At 43.6% G+C, this 15,703-nt stretch overlaps 2 protein-coding genes and 1 long non-coding RNA gene across 4 annotated transcripts; 2 read left to right on the plus strand and 1 right to left on the minus strand.

The window, feature by feature from the left end:
- The first annotated feature begins 786 nt into the window (after positions 1 to 786).
- On the plus strand, positions 787 to 13,088 carry LOC100280316 (uncharacterized). Of its 2 annotated transcripts, none has more exons than XM_008678930.4 (11): positions 787 to 1,243; positions 3,094 to 3,162; positions 4,676 to 4,768; positions 4,951 to 5,072; positions 5,954 to 6,149; positions 6,822 to 6,997; positions 10,686 to 10,815; positions 11,332 to 11,492; positions 11,613 to 11,707; positions 11,918 to 12,014; positions 12,611 to 13,086. In XM_008678930.4, the coding sequence occupies exons 1-11, from the start codon at positions 854 to 856 to the stop codon at positions 12,654 to 12,656; spliced, it is 1,575 nt and encodes a 524-aa protein (XP_008677152.3). In that variant the 5' UTR covers positions 787 to 853; the 3' UTR covers positions 12,657 to 13,086.
- A 33-nt stretch (positions 13,089 to 13,121) lies between these two features.
- LOC100275260 (uncharacterized) lies at positions 13,122 to 13,877 on the minus strand. Its single transcript, NM_001149392.3, has 2 exons — positions 13,589 to 13,877; positions 13,122 to 13,431 (listed from the first exon to the last, which is right to left on the minus strand). The coding sequence occupies exons 1-2, from the start codon at positions 13,826 to 13,828 to the stop codon at positions 13,246 to 13,248; spliced, it is 426 nt and encodes a 141-aa protein (NP_001142864.1). The 5' UTR covers positions 13,829 to 13,877; the 3' UTR covers positions 13,122 to 13,245.
- Positions 13,878 to 14,622: 745 nt separating this feature from the next.
- Positions 14,623 to 15,665, plus strand: LOC100274905 (uncharacterized). The gene is given in 1 exon segment (NR_147503.1): positions 14,623 to 15,665. It is a non-coding gene; the product is annotated as an uncharacterized lncRNA (long non-coding RNA).
- The last annotated feature ends 38 nt before the right edge of the window (positions 15,666 to 15,703 follow it).

Genomic DNA, 15,703 nt, shown 5'->3' on the forward strand with positions numbered 1-15,703 from the left:
ACTGATCCCTGACTTAATCGTACCCATCAGGCCTTTGCAGCTTTATGCTGATGGGGGTTACCAGCTGAGAATTAGGCGTCTTGAGGGTACCCCTAATTATGGTCCCCGACAACGCTGACTTGGCATTCGTTTTTTGCGTCACGCTTGTACTATCATCTCCTTCCAATTGAAGGTACACTTGTAATTCAATGATATTCCTGTTTATGCTTAATAATAATAGATAATTGTTTATGCTGTCTTTTATATTCCTTACATTTCATCCTTCGCCACTGTATGATGAATTTATGGAAATACGTCCTTCATAACCTTCGTCCAGAAACCATTATATCCTAAAGGAAATAATGCTCCGAAGGACGAAGGGCTTTAACGATTAACATTTTCTATGTTGCCTTGTTCTTAACTCATAGCATTTGAGAACAAGTCCCCAACATATTATAATAGCAAAAAACTCAATGGGCGAAGGGCATCGATTCAATCGCGTGAAATTGCTCAAACTTTAAAAACCGACATTTTGTCCTAAAAATTTTCAAAACCATTTAAATTGTGTTCCTGCTCTGGATTTAACTGTTTTGGAGATGGTTTCAACTTATTTAGTCAGTATAAAAATCTGGTAGATACTTGATAAGGTTTCTAAAGCGTAAAAATGACTCCAAGCCTATCAAGAAATCCAGAAAAAACTAATCCATTGGACTAATATTTATAGTCAGTAGACAAAATCAAAACCTCACAAACTTTTGTAACCACAGTCGGACACCGGACACACCCGTCATGCATACACTACCCCACATCTTTGCTGATCAGTGATCACCCCGTGGCGCCCCTGCGCTGGCAGCCTGGCACACGAGCAGGTGCAATGACAGGTGGGCCTACATTGTTCCATCCACCATGTGACCATGTCTTCTCCGCTCCATCCCTAAAACTGCCTTCCGCTCATGGTCATGGGCTCATGGCGCTCACGTCGTTCCCGTTCGCGCCATCCAACACCTCGCTGTCCTACTCCTCCCGCGCCTCAACCGCCGCCGCGTTCGCTCCTCGTGGGGTTCACTTTGCCGCGCCCGGAAGGAGCGGCGGCGGCCAACCGCTCGCGTGCGCTGCGCCTCGGTGCCGCGGACGGGCTCCGAGGCGGCGGCGCGGAGGGGGCCTGCTGGTCTGGGCAGCGGCTGACTACTACGCGACGCTGGGCGTGCCGCGCGCCGCGAGTAACAAGGACATCAAGGCCGCGTACCGGAAGCTCGCGCGCCAGGTTCTCGACGCTTGCCTCACATCAAACCCCACCATTCCTCGTCTCACCGCGAGGCAACCGTGCATAGTTGGGCTGATTGGTTGGCCGGCCGTGCGAAGCCGGGTCCGCGCAAGCCTGGCCAGCCGCATACGCAGGATTCGAGCGTACCGGTGGATGCAGAAAAATAGCAGTAAGATGAATTATTTTGCATCTACTCGTGCAGCTCACGTCTGGCACATACAGGTAACCAAACAGGTGCTTATATAAAGTCAATGCATACGCTAGCTCAGGATTAAATGGTGCGGGTAACCAATCACGTGGAGTATTTTTCACTATATTTGTCTGAGATTAATATGCTTGGGGTTTGTGCCAACAGCAAGTTTGTAGCAGATAGATCATACCAACTCTCATCCGGTCCGGAAGGCCTCTTTTTTTTTCCCTTCTGAAACGCATTTTATTGTTTTTGAGTGTTGTATTACGTGCTAGAAGGCTAAGTGGAGGCAGTTGCGGGGATCTGACATTCACGATCACTTCGATGGGTCTGAAGTGCCTAGCTAGTTGCTACTGATAACTCTGTAGTTTTCACCATTGCATTGTAAATCCTGGCCTGACCATGACTTGAATAACCAATGTCTGTCTCATGGGTATTTCATTGCTAATGATTGGTGACTTAATTTGCTTGCTCATCCAGTTTAGTTTTTTTTGGGGGTTCGAGGGTTGTTTTTATGCCATAAATGATATTGTGCTCTTAGCTATAGTTTTTGTATACCTCCAGTACCTAAATATTTGAAGCCTGAAGGCCTGCTAACATGCTTCCTTGCTAGTTTTTGTGATCAGATATTCAGATCACTCAGACACTCACTATAAAATTTCTAGAAGCATAAACCAGTCGAACCAGTGAAAGGTTATTTGGATATTTATATTTTTGCACAGGTCAACATTTCAACAATGCATTGTACATTTTTTTCTCTCGAACGCGCAGGGGAACTGCATATCAATACATTAAGAAGAAAAACGTGGGTCCAAAATAGACCAGTACAGTACAAGGCGAAGCCATATGCATTGTACATTGATCCTGTGTCTTTCAATGAGTGGAGAGAATTGAAACTCACAATTGTAGTTTAGTCCTGTGCTCACAATGTAACATTTTACTAACAACATCTACACTTTTGCGCCATTCCACCATAATGTTTACAGTTTGTGTGGGTTTCAACAGTTTAGTCGATATCACATATTTTCCTTCATTGGATAAGAATCTTTCTGATTGATTTTAGATACATAAAAGCTCTACCCTGGCCCCTACTGGCATCTGTGTGCCATCCAAGATCTGCCAGTGCCTTTGCTGATTGTTGTTAGTCATCACACTCGGAGCCTAAGGCCCTAGACCACCCTGGGCTACTATTAGGGAATACTTACATATGCAGTCCCTGTGTCACACTGTCACCTATACCTTCTATTTTTGGAATCACCTAAGTTGTGTAGGAGGACTTGTAAGGATTGGACGATAAAAAATGTGATTTTGCAGAAGGCCAGACCTCCACTATAAATATTCTTGTGTGTATTGCCATACCTGCCCATGTTCTCATTTCGTTTAACCTTGTTATTAAGACTGAAGCTAGAGCGGCATGCTTAGTATCCTGGAACGACCCTCTTTTTCAACCAGAGTATTTTATTTACTCCAAGATTAGGTTAGTGGACCTAAAATACCCCACTTAGCAGGCACACAATCTTTCAATTCATAGCTGTCTGTTTATCTTTCAATCTACCAAGTGAAAAGTCTTGCTTTGTCTCTAGTTTTTGGATGCTCTCAATACATACTATAGATTTGTTTTTTCTGGAAAATAAATCATGACATCTTTTTCTGTCTTCAGTACCATCCTGATGTCAATAAGGAGCCGGGAGCGACCGAAAAGTTTAAAGAGATAAGTGCAGCATATGAGGTATGCAATTCCTTTTAACAAGTATGTGGTATCCAGTATTTTGCTTAACATGTTCTATCTACTGTTATGAGAATAGCCTTTTGGCTAAAATTGACTGAAAAACTGTTGTTCTTACATGCCTTTGAGGTTTCAGTCTGTAGCTGGCTTCCTGACGCAGATGATTAAAAAATTTAATGCACAGCTTATTAATTGACCAAGTGTTATGGTTGGCAGCACCTATAGACGCCGTCAAAGGAGCCAATTAGGCAGGAGAGTATTAAGAGATCAATTAGGAAAGGATCAACCACGAAAGCCTGAATTAGCAGGCAAGATCTAGGAGAGAATTATGCTGTATTCTCCTTTATAATCAGGGCTGATCAAGGAATAAACAAGCAATAAAGACAATCCAATTCTCACCCCCTTTCTTTGTTACCTCATCTCATTGCTGCTCACCTTCGACACAGCCACCACGGGTAGGAAACCGGCGGCCGAACGGCTGGCGACCTCCCACATCTATCCTATCTGGTCACTTCCCCAAGGTCATGACACCAAGTAACATACCATTGCTGTGAATATGCGGTACTATTTCTGAAAATGGTGAATTGTCCATTCAATAGTTAACTATTTTTAACATAGTAGACAATCTACTTTAAAATTATAAGTTCTTATTCTGTTCTCAACTTGTCACTAGTCTGCTGTCATTGTAGACTCAAACATGCAAAGTATCTGACCACATATTTGGTGCTTTGCATCTATATTTTGGACAGTAGATCGTCTTGCCAAACGTGGTTTCCCTCATCTGGAGGTCTGTCCCTTGTGTGGCCAAGCTGATGAGACCCTCCAACACATTCTCATCGGTTGTGTCTTTTCCAGGCAGATCTGGGTCCTGATCCTGCAATCTTTGAACTTGGCTGACATTGCCCACTCGGTGTCTGATTCACGTTTTTCCCTGGTGGGCACGCTCTGTCAAGCTGGTGCCCAAAATTATGCGGAAGGGGCTTAACACTCGTATTTTAGTTGCCTGGGAAATCTGGAAATTCAGCAACCTGTGTGTGTTTGAGGGCTCCCTGCAAAATGTTCAACTCCATAGGATAGGAAGTGAGGGCCTCCTTTGGTGTGCTGCTGGAGCTTCTGAGTTGCATGAGCTCCTTAGTAGGTCGCTAACCCCATCTGGTTAGGTGCTGGAAGTCCTGGTTGTTTATGTTGTCTTTTATGTAGATCCCCTTAGGGGCATGTACTGTACTCGGGTTCGATTGCTTTGACCTTTTCCCGCTGTTTTCCTCCTTAAATGAAATGACGTGCCACTCTCCTGTGTTGTTCGAGAAAAAAAGTATGGTTAGTGCTGTGCTACTGTTCTTATCCAGTCAACCTAATATTCAGTTGGATTGCATCACGTCATCACCTGTATCAAATGGTTCTATATTTTTCGACTCAGATTATGTACTCTCCATTATTTGATGAATTACTCAATCAGAGACCTGATTCTGTTTACTTCCTTCAGTCATTTTGGATTACTGAATTTTATTGTCATTAGGTGCTGTCAGATGAAAAGAAGAGGACGTTGTATGACCAATATGGTGAAGCTGGGGTTAAGAGTGCGGTTGGAGGCTCGGGTGGAGCTTACACAGTACTACTTTTCCACTCTCTCTAAAAAAAGAATCTGGCATGACTGTGCTACATTCTTTCAACATGATTATATTTTTATGCACTCAAGTTTGTTAGCTTGAGGATAAAAAGTGTTATTAGATCTCGTGGTCTTTTTGGTTAACTAAGTTTTCTTTGTTTTCACCGATCTTTTCTTCCATGCAGACCAACCCATTTGATTTGTTTGAGACATTCTTTGGAGGCAGCATGGGTGGTTTTTCTGGCATGGACCAGAGCACGTTTAGGACAAGCAGGCAAAATACTGTTTTACAGGGTGAAGACATCAGGTTTGTCGCCACCTGCAAGACATGTTGAAATGAGATGATACTTAAGATCAGTTGTGTTTCTTCTTCGAAAATGCTGGCAAATCTAATTTTTAGTTCACTGTTAGTTGTTCTAGTTAGTATCTGCAAAATCTCAAATGTGCAGTGTTATTTGCCTGAATGTAATATGTAGCATGCACTATTTCATTATTTGGTACTGCCATACTGGATAAGCAAAATGCTTGGGTCCCCAGAATAATAGGCTGTTTGGTCATAGTATGCTAAAATCAAGCTGTATCCTTCGTACCTTCCTTGTGATGATTTTTTGAGATATTTGTCTGCCCTCTGTTGGTTTTCGAATTCTGGCAGCCACACTATTGCAAATACTACTCTGTTTTCCTATACACTCGGAGTCTTGCATTTCTATAGCTTTTGTCTGCTCTGCAAATAATACATCTCATCAAATACTCCTAGAATTTTAGAGTAATCCAAAATATAGTAAGAGCGATACTTTCAATTATGTGTGCCAAAACCAGTAACTAGTCTTGGATTTATATAGCTTTTGTCTGCTCTGCAAATAATACATCTCATCAAATACTTCTAGAATTCTAGAATAATCCAAAATATAGTAAAAGCGATACTTTCAATTATGTGTGCCAAAACCAGTAACTAGGTGAAGTGGGGTGGGGTAGGTTGGGGAGCAGTCTGTTCTCGCATGCCATTTCTAACGCTGTTTGGTTCATTTGTCTGCCTGCATCTATCTTTTTTTATATTATTTACAACCCTGTAAATATATCAATACTGATGTTAGTGCTAGTTCTGCTACATTGTTTGTTTTGTGCTCAAGAACAGAATAGTTACAGGACCAGCGTAATTCTTCAACTGACACAAATTTATTTGATCAGATATGATGTGGTTTTGGGGTTCACAGAGGCGATATTTGGAACAGAGAAATATATTATACTATCTCATTTGGAAACATGTGATACATGTGGTGGTTCTGGATCAAAAGCTGGCTCCAAGATGAGAATATGTTCGACATGTGGTGGGCGAGGGCAAGTAATGCGAACTGAGCAAACACCATTTGGTCTGTTCTCCCAGGTAACCATGTGACATCCTATACAAACTGTTTAACTTCATAACATTATTCATGAGATTTACAGTGAAGACATGGTTGCAATAATGTGACAGCTTTCATGCTGCTTGTTTTGTGCGAGTATCCTAACATTAGCATTTAAATTATGTTTTCTACAAGACTGGAGGCTCAAGGTCTTCTTTTCTTGAACACACAGGAAATCTATGTGTCATTTGATTGAAGAGGAAAAAAGGTACAGACTACAGTAGCAACACACACGGGTTCTAGAAACTTAGAAGAATTGTGCTACAGACAACAAAAGGATGGCCACAGCACATAGTGCTAAGAACCAGGGAGGGGGATAGAATAGCCAATAACACTGTTCCTGAGATCCCCAACACTGGAAGCACACCAGTTGGTTCCTACGTCAATCACTTTTCTGACCACCATAATTACAGAGTGGCATTGGTAAAATCAGCCATTATGATGCTTCCACAGTTCCTAAGCAGCAAGGATGATAAGAGTATTAAGGTGTTGCTATGTGTTCAATAAATAAGTGTATTAAGGTGCCAAGCTTAAGGTCTCAACATTAGCCAAAAAGAAACTATGCTTATAACCTTTGGATCACCTGAATTTGATTTGATTCTATTGCAATTGGTGGTGGTTACATTATTTATTTCTTTATTTTTGTCTTGTAGGTTTCTATTTGCCCCACTTGCGCAGGAGAGGGCGAAGTCATCTCAGAGTATTGTAGGAAATGTTCTGGAGAGGGGCGTATCCGTGTCAGGAAGGAGATCAAAGTAAAAATCCCTCCAGGAGTGAGCAAAGGCAGTACTCTTCGTGTACGTGGGGAAGGTGATGCAGGATCAAAAGGGTAAGGAAATCACTTAGACATAATGTTTAACTTCTTGATTTTCATGCTTGAACATTTAAAAATACTTCAAGAGTTCATTGCTATTATAGATACAATTAAATGGATCTTTTGCATTATGCTACTGATTTGAGATGCTCATTCTTGTACTCTTGTGCCATATGCTGCATAACTTCCAACAACATTACCCATGAGATGTGATAGAGGGAAAGTCAGTACAGATGCAGTGATAGGAGATAGGGTTACATAACATAGGGTTACAACCCTAATGGACCTCTTGGGCTGGGCTGTAGGTCCAAGATACACTAACAATCTAACACCCTCACAATCGAAACTCTACCATGATATATGTTTAGACTAGATCAAAACTCCAAAAACATTGAGGAGGAGAAGCCCTTGCCGAAGATGTCGGCGAACTGCAAAGTCATCAGAACATGGAGGACTTGAACATCCCCGATGGCGACACACTCACGAACGAAGTGAAGATTGAACTAGTGCCAGACAGGGTTGAGTGAGATGCAGACCGCATTGACGTTGTTGCAATAGACAAGGGTAGTACCGGTGAGTGGGTTATGGAGCTCTTGCACAGGCTGGTGGAGCCAGGACGCCTTAGCCACACCATTTGCCACCGCACGATATTTGGCCTTGTTGCTCGAGCGAGAGACCACATGTTGCCTCTTCGACGACCATGAGATGAGGACACCCCCATGGAACACGGTGTAGGCGAAGGTGGACAGATGCGTGTCTGTGCAACCTGCTTAGTCGGTGTAGATGACGAGCTCGACTGGTGAGGAACGTCGGAGAAGGTCTTAGTCGGTGTAGATGATGAGCCAAGTTGACGAAACTGACTGCAATACATGGTCTGAGTCAAGGTGCCACAGAGATGCATCTTGACATCAGCGGTGCTATGCTCGTGCTCTTGGGCAATGGCAATGGCGGACTTGGCGGCGGTGATGGCAACCGCAAGGGCAAAGTGGGCGACAATGGCATCGTTGGGGGGAAGCGTTCCGCAGCGACACTGGGTGGGGCGCCATCGTGCCGGAGAAGAGCGGCAGTAGGGGGCTGTGGCAGGGGTGCTAGGAAAGCAGCCGCGCCCAAGCCAACAGCAGGGCCGGCCCTGAGGGGGTGCCGAGGGTGCGGCCGCACCGGGCCCCCAAAACAGAGGGCCCCTCTGGTCACTGGACGTTAACACTTTTTCCCCGCTAATCATATCTACTCTAGACATAAATACGCAAGAGCGATACGCTATTGATCAGTTTCATTTATATTGTTAAACTAATGTCTCAATTACTTATCTAATATTCACTTCGTTCCAAAATAGTATTTGTTTTAACACTTGATTTTTATGTCTATAAGGAATCCACTAGAGAAGCAAAATAAATTCTATTTTGATACAGAGGGGTATTATTTACTATACACACGATGGTTGCATCGACGGAGAGAAGATTTTTAAAATTGAAATATTTTTTGAACTATTTAAGGTCAACAATGACTTAAGAGAGGTTATATATGTATCTAAAAGAAGTTGTTGGATGGATTGATCTTAATGGTATAAGCGATGATTTGTATCACAAAATGTTATAAGATATTTTTAATAACATCGGATAGCAAGTATGTGTTTTTGGCTATATTTTATATTTTTCATCTTATAAACTTAAAAATAGTGCATAATAATCTGTATACGTTATATATTATATATATTGTGTATGGATGGGGTCTCCATTTCGGATTTCGCCTCGGACCCCTAAAAAGTCAGGAACGGCCCTGGCCAACAGCAGCCAAGGCGACGCTTGCGGCAACAGTGGCACACGCCTTGGCTCGGCGCACAACGACAGCCAGAGTCGGGGCAGCGCCGGTGGCGGTAGGGAAGACAGGAGGCATGCCAGCCGCAATGGAGGCTCAGGAGGGGGCAGCGGGCCGACTAGAGGGAGAGGAGGGACATGCGGTAGCACTAGAGGAGGAAGGGGGCACACCGGCCATGGTGGTAGCGGCGGCTGCAAGGCTCTAGAGAGCATGTCGTCTGGTACCATGATAGAGGAAAGGAAGTCCAGTACAGATGCAATGATAGGAGATAGGGTTATATGGCCTAGGGTTACAACCCTAAGGCTGGCTCCAGCAGGGTCCTGTAAAAGCTCATGTCCTCTAAATATAGAGGTTTGTCAGATCCTTTATCCCTCCAACAAGAGACTATAAAAGGTCCTCTAAAATTTAGAGGATGGCATGCATGCGCTATATCTGACGGCAAGTCTCTCGCTCGCTATACACTGTTCAGTCACGCGCGCCATCGGCATCCATTCTCTCCCGCGCTTTTACGTCCTAGAGCAGTACGCTTCGTTAGAAAAAAAACAATTGGTACTGTAGGTTACAAAATGTAATTATCTAAACTAGTTCCTAAATCATGTTTGCATGCTACAAATGATTTTTTGTATTTCTCCCGCGCTGTACCTCCTGGAGCCGTACGCTTCGTTAGGAAAAAAACAATTAGTAATGTAGGTTAGAAAATGTAATTATCTAAACTAGTTCCTAAATCATTTTTGCATGCTACAAATGATTTTGTCTCCCTCTCGCGCTGTACCTCCTGGAGCCGTACGCTTCGTTAGGAAAAAACAATTAGTAATGTAGGTTAGAAAATGTAATTATCTCAACTAGTTCCTAAATCATTTTTGGCATGCTACAAATGATTTTTTGTATTGCATAGACGACTAACAAAAACTTATAATGCAGACGTCTGGTAATTATTTGCCTCAATATGAACTAATATTGTTTTCCTAATAAAATCAATATGTAATTTCGCGACATATGAACTGGTATTTAAGATCGATAAAAAACAATAAGTATTGTGAAATCTGCTAACACTGTAGATATAGAGAACCGATTTTAGAGAATGTTGCTGGAGATGTTGAAAATATAGAGGATGGAGTTTTTTAGAGTGTGTTATAAATGACACAGAATATTCCTTTAGAGGATGAAATTTAGGGGACGTTGCTGGTGACAGCCTAATAGACCTCTGGGCTCTAGACCCAAGACACACTACCATGATAGAGGAAAGGAAGTCCAGTACAGATGCAATGATAGGAGATAGGGTTCTATGGCCTAGGGTTACAACCCTAATAGACCTCTGGGCTCTAGACCCAAGACACACTGACAATCTAACAAGATGCATAGTTGTATACTAGGTTTGATTTTTTTTTTCTTCCTTCTTCCAAGTAGATGAATGTAAGTGTAGTGTCTGGCATTTTGGATTAGGTCTGGCGCCTGTGCTTTCCGCAGAAGTTATTTTGTGGAATCATGAGCGGACATGAATGCAGAGTAGCTTAATGTGTATGCATAAATGTACTTATTCAAGGGGGCCATGAGATTAAAGGGAGTTATGCTACAACTGCTGTGTAGAAAAACCTCAAAAAATGTTTAGGTATCTATATGCCTATAATCATTAGCATACATGAATGCAGAGTGGCTTATGTTGCGTATGTATTAATTTACCTTTTCAAGGTGGTTGTAAGATTAAAGGAAGTTATGCATCAACTGCAGCATACAAAAAGACTAAAGTATCTTCACATATCTCTAAGGCAGTGTGTGTTTCTGCCTTGCTTTAGCTTGAATGCAATTTATCTTGTTCAAATTTCTTATCATCTGCCTTCTATATATCTCTTTGCATGGATATTCAATCATTTCTTTCTTTTGAAAACAGTGGGCCTCCTGGAGATCTCTTTGTTTGCCTCGATATAGAGGAGCCATCAGATATCAAGAGGGATGGTATAAACTTGTATTCAACTGTGTCAATAAGCTATCTTGAAGCTATTTTGGGCACCATTAAGAAGGTAAGATATTTCATTATCAGTTGTGATCTTTAATTAGTTTCAGTCGGCGATCACTATCTTGTTCAGTAAACAGCTAGCTTTTCCTCATACAGCAGAAAAATATCTGGTACTCATCCACTTCACTTGATAACTGGAGAACAGAAACATGCAAAACTTGGTGTCCTTATAAGAAAAATAGCCTGGTTACTTTATTCCAATGTTGATGCAATCAGCAACCTTCAATTTGATGTGTATGCAAAGCCCTTTTCGCTGTGCTTTAACACAATATTTGTTGAAGCAATGTGTTTGTGGTTTAACGCAATGTTGATTGCTCTTTCAGTGATATAAAGTCTGCCCAAATTGATTTTCTTAAACTTATACAAGTTTAGTGCCTTTTCAACTAACATATATGGTTGAGAGAGGACTAATTATCGCTAGATTTTATTTCAAATATGAAAATATGTCTTTTAAATGGTTCTTCTGATATAAATTATATCGGTCCATGTAACCGTTCCTTTCAATTTCTTTCATGAGCAGGTCAGAACAGTTGATGGAACCAATGACCTTCGAATACCTCCAGGTACCCAACCTGGTGATGTAATTGCCTTAGCGAAGCAAGGGGTTCCATCATTGAATAAGCCGACTATACGTGGTGATCATCTGTTCACTGTTAAAGTTGCAATACCCAAGCGCATAAGGTGAAAATATGCTTTCTGACTTGATCCTACCTTTTAAATACTTTTACCACTATCCAAGAGTTGGTGAGCCATAAATTCTCAGCCAGTATTTATTAATTACTAATTTTCTGTGTCTTCCAGTGGGCGCGAAAGGGAATTACTGGAGGAACTTGCATCTTTGAGTAATGGTGGCTTTGTTCGAACAGATGCCAAGCCAAAACCTGCCCAGCCAAAACGTATACATGCTAATCTCTCTGTTTCTTTTCCTCATTTCTCCCCTTCCCCTATTTATTCTTATTTTGGCGATTTCCTTAAGGGATCCTTATGGTCAATCATTCCCCACGGGGATTGGAACTAATTTCCCCCTAAATTGCCGTGGGGAATGGCTGTATCCAAACTAGCCCTGAAAGAAAATTGAAGTCCTGTGTTTGTTATCTTTGTCGCAGGTGTACATCTAGAGAAAGAAGTTGGTGCTAGCCAAGAAGATACAGACAAATCTAAAGCAGCGGGTGATTGGTTGAAGAAACTTACACATTTTGCTGGGTAACTTCTTAAATTTGATTCCACTGAAATTTCAAAAACAATTTGATAATTATGTCTGTTCATCCTGCTGAAAATAGGTTTTGTGTTGTCTGTTTTTCTTAAACTCTATGGTAATGAGGTAATGCCATGCTGAAAGAAATCATTATATAGAACATATAGGTTTTGTACTGTGTATTTTTTTTCTGTTCTGGTGGTATGAACTCTTATTGTGATCTTTCGGACGTAAACTACATTGTTGTTTATGACAGCCATTACATTTTCATGTATCCCTTATTAAAACAGAAAATTACAAATGTGGTAGTCGGAAGTTTGAATGCAGATGCCTCTTACGTTGAAATCTGAACCAACCTAACTAAATCTTGTAATAAATTATATTGTTGGTTACCGCATTACAATGGCGAGTACTTGTTAAAAGGGGAAATTACAAATGTAGTAATGGGAGGTTTGAATGCAGATGCCTAACTTCTGTTGAAATTTGAACCAACCTTATTGTGTGAGTTCAATGGAAAAAAATGTTGCTAGTTCATCAGACTTTTTTTTTGAGTTGGGTTATCTCTTGTATTCTGACCATTGACCAAGTTGTTGGATTCTTTCAGGTCAATTGCTAATGGTGCTGCAAAGTGGCTGAAAGAAAACCTGTAGGCTGTAAATATTTACTGCAGGATAGAAGATTTCTTCAGTTACCATGGTGCTGTAGTCCAATCTCCAATTCTTAGATTCATTGGGGTCCCCAAGAGCTCTTACATTTTTGTTTTGTTTTGTTGGAGAGTTTCAAGATTTTCAGGCTGTGAGTAACAACCGAGGGAGTGAGAATTGTCTACTAATACTGTCGGCATATTGGTCCCTTGTCATTCTTGCAAAGCAATTATTTTTTATGTAGTTGGAGTTATTTTCAGTTTGGCAAGTGCATGCAGCAGTCTGAAAGAGTGAAAGTTCGCCCTGAAAGTTATGGGATGCTGCTGCTGGTCCCAAACCTTGAGACTTAGACAACACTGTAAATATGTCTCTGTTCCTGATTCTGTACTTGAGGTTTTGGGTTAATCAAATTCAAGATCAACGGGCGTTCTTTTTCTGATTTCTTCTGGAGCTGCAAAGCTTGCATCGAGCGATGCCAAAAAAAGATCATTCAGCAGAGTTCAAACATTTTCATCTTACAATGAAGCTATCATTAGAAACAAGTTTCAGTAATCTCGAATTCTAGGTTTCGTGGAGTCCTCGCGTCGTATCACTATCAATCCACCGAGCTCGCTTTGAGCAAAGCCAAGACTGCGGCTACCACGGGCAGGGACACCATCAGCAGAGCTACCACAATGTTTGGCCTCGTGATGTCCGGGAGCAGGATGCTTCCGTACTTGATAACCGCGGCGCCACCAAGGGACCCAAGCACCAATGTCCACAGATAGCCGGAGTCATCACCCTATTCATCAACACATCATAACAAAGGAAGGAAACGGACTATAAAATTCTTTGCATCCAAATAAATGTTGCTATCGAACTAGTCGCTCACAAGGATGAAGGATCTACAGCCACAATGGTTGCTGTTGCTGAATGTTGACAAGAGAATGCAGAGGTACCTTGAGGATTTGCCCCACGCCCGCGTCGGTCCCGGCCTCGCCGGGGTCGCGCCCGGAGAGACGGGCGACGACGCGTCGCCTCGTAGGCGCGGCCGCGCTGGGGCTATCACGCCGGCAGTTCATGCGGCGGTAGAAGCTGCTGCCTCCGGGCGCCAAGCAGGAGCACGGCCCGGCGCCTCCTCGGCGCGGCGCGGCTGGAGTGGCCACGGGCAGCACGGCGACCGCGGAGGCTCCCGCCATGGATGCGATGCGATGCGACGCGACAGCCGACAGGCGAGAGAAGCTGGATGGGAAACGGGCTCGACGGAGCGCGGCGTTATCCGGATCAGACAGGGCCAGTGGGCTGCCAACGTCTCTTCATTTTCGGCCCAAACCATTATTATAGGCCAATCTCCAATTTAGTGGAGGGGTTTAGAATGAGATAATAAAAGATAATTAAGCTGCTGGAGATAGTTAAGGCTACGGTTAGGGGAGGCAAACGAAGCTTGCTTAATGCCTGGGAAGCGAGCAAATAGCAGTGCAATCTGTGGTGGCTCCGCGCTTCTCTTGCAAAACCCTTTTGTTTCTGCTAAATGAACTAGCGGTACAGCTAAACAATCAGCATCACAATTCACAGGCATGGCAAGACATCGGCATCGCAAGGAGCTAGAAATAGCTTTTCCGTTACGCCCGGTGTACTTGGTGTCCGCGGGCACGTCATGCCCTCTTCTTCTCATCTGCTCCTTTTTCCTCAAGAGCCAATTCTTTCTTTACCGTTCTTTTTTCGTCTTCTGACGCTTCTTCGGCCTATTCCTTTCATATATGCCCACCTGCATTAAGATAAAACAATTTCATCCAGTGCTAGCATAGTACATAGTACTGATGCACCCTGCACGTTCACATGGTAGAACAATCATAAGAGCACGAAAAATGGGAGTAAAAATAAGAAACCTTGTGACATTGCAAAAGATTCATGATCAAGCATAACGAGTCAGTATTTAACTACTGCATCCAAGGCAACAGAAATGTCTGTACTCTGGGCAATCCTCCAAATCCATTTAACCAATAAGCATTCATTCATTAGTCTCAGCCAGTCGAGCTCGTCGGTCGCCATCGCCACCTCTAACCGCCGCCGTCGCCGCCGGCCCGCAGTGGTGCCACAAAACCGGTGACCCCTACTCCCCCTCTTTCCTCTCCCCTCTCTCCCGCTCTGCCTCTCCCTTCGCCACTTCTACCCTGCTGAGGGTGTCGCCTATGGATCTCCCCCGTCCTCCGTGTGGGTGCGCAGCGGCGGTGGTGCGCCTGGCGGCAGCTGATGCGCACAACAAAGTGTTCCCTAGTTAAGTGTGCCGAGCCGGAGGGGATGGCAGTCGACGCAGCTTTGCGGCTGTTGTGGCAACCGGTGCGTCGGTGCCCCTCTGGAGGGGTTTGCGCAGAGGCTAGGGCAGTGGAGACGGCGGAGGCTACCTGCTTTGACCTGGGATCCTGGCCTTTCGATGTGCTGGATGGCATCTTGGGCGAAAACCTTGGCGATGGTGACATCCGTGGACGCCACTTCCCCCTGTTGAGGGCGTCGCATTGCTATGTCTTCCAGTTCGTCTTGACCTCGAAGTTACCTTCAGTTCATGCTTTCGCTTCTCGACGTCTGGTTTGTGGGTGGAGGTGGGGTTTTCTGCAACTTGAAGTCGAAGCTGCCACATTAAGGGATGTGGCTCGGCAATGATGACATGAGGCGAGCCCCCCTTCCTCGTGGTCTGGACTGTTTTGGAGGTCGGGCAAATAACCGGAGGTGGGTATTGGATCAAGATTGCTGATGAAGAATCAGAGCTGCCTCGAGTGTAGGTGTGTCGAGGCTTCGCAACGATGGCGCGTCGCGGTCTTCCTCCTTTTGTCCAAGGTTTTGGTGTATGCGTCGTCGTGTTTCTTTTGGCGTTGTGCGGCCCGTCTGGCGAAGTCGTACATTGTGTTGAGCTCAACAACAATGACTCTGGAAGGGCTTTGTATTTGGGGTTGCCGCTGCCTGTGTTGTTTAGACACTATGTGTCGGCGGTGAGTGTTGTGCCGTATTTATGATGCCCAGACCCCTTGGTCTTTGCACCGTCAATGTCTCACCACTAAGTCCAGAACCAAATCCTG

The sequence above is a fragment of the Zea mays genome, chromosome 4 (genome assembly GCF_902167145.1).
Source record: "Zea mays cultivar B73 chromosome 4, Zm-B73-REFERENCE-NAM-5.0, whole genome shotgun sequence".
Classification (NCBI taxonomy): domain Eukaryota; kingdom Viridiplantae; phylum Streptophyta; class Magnoliopsida; order Poales; family Poaceae; genus Zea; species Zea mays.

Bases quoted from the DNA above. Each gene is read 5' to 3' on its own strand.
- LOC100280316 (XM_008678930.4), top strand. From the start codon at position 854: ATGACAGGTGGGCCTACATTGTTCCATCCACCATGTGACCATGTCTTC. The intron at 10,816-11,331 runs GTAAGATATTTC...TTTCATGAGCAG, and splicing joins TTTTGGGCACCATTAAGAAG to GTCAGAACAGTTGATGGAAC. The intron at 12,015-12,610 runs GTAACTTCTTAA...GGATTCTTTCAG, and splicing joins AAACTTACACATTTTGCTGG to GTCAATTGCTAATGGTGCTG.
- LOC100275260 (NM_001149392.3), bottom strand. From the start codon at position 13,828: ATGGCGGGAGCCTCCGCGGTCGCCGTGCTGCCCGTGGCCACTCCAGCC. The intron at 13,432-13,588 runs GTACCTCTGCAT...GTTGATGAATAG, and splicing joins GCGTGGGGCAAATCCTCAAG to GGTGATGACTCCGGCTATCT.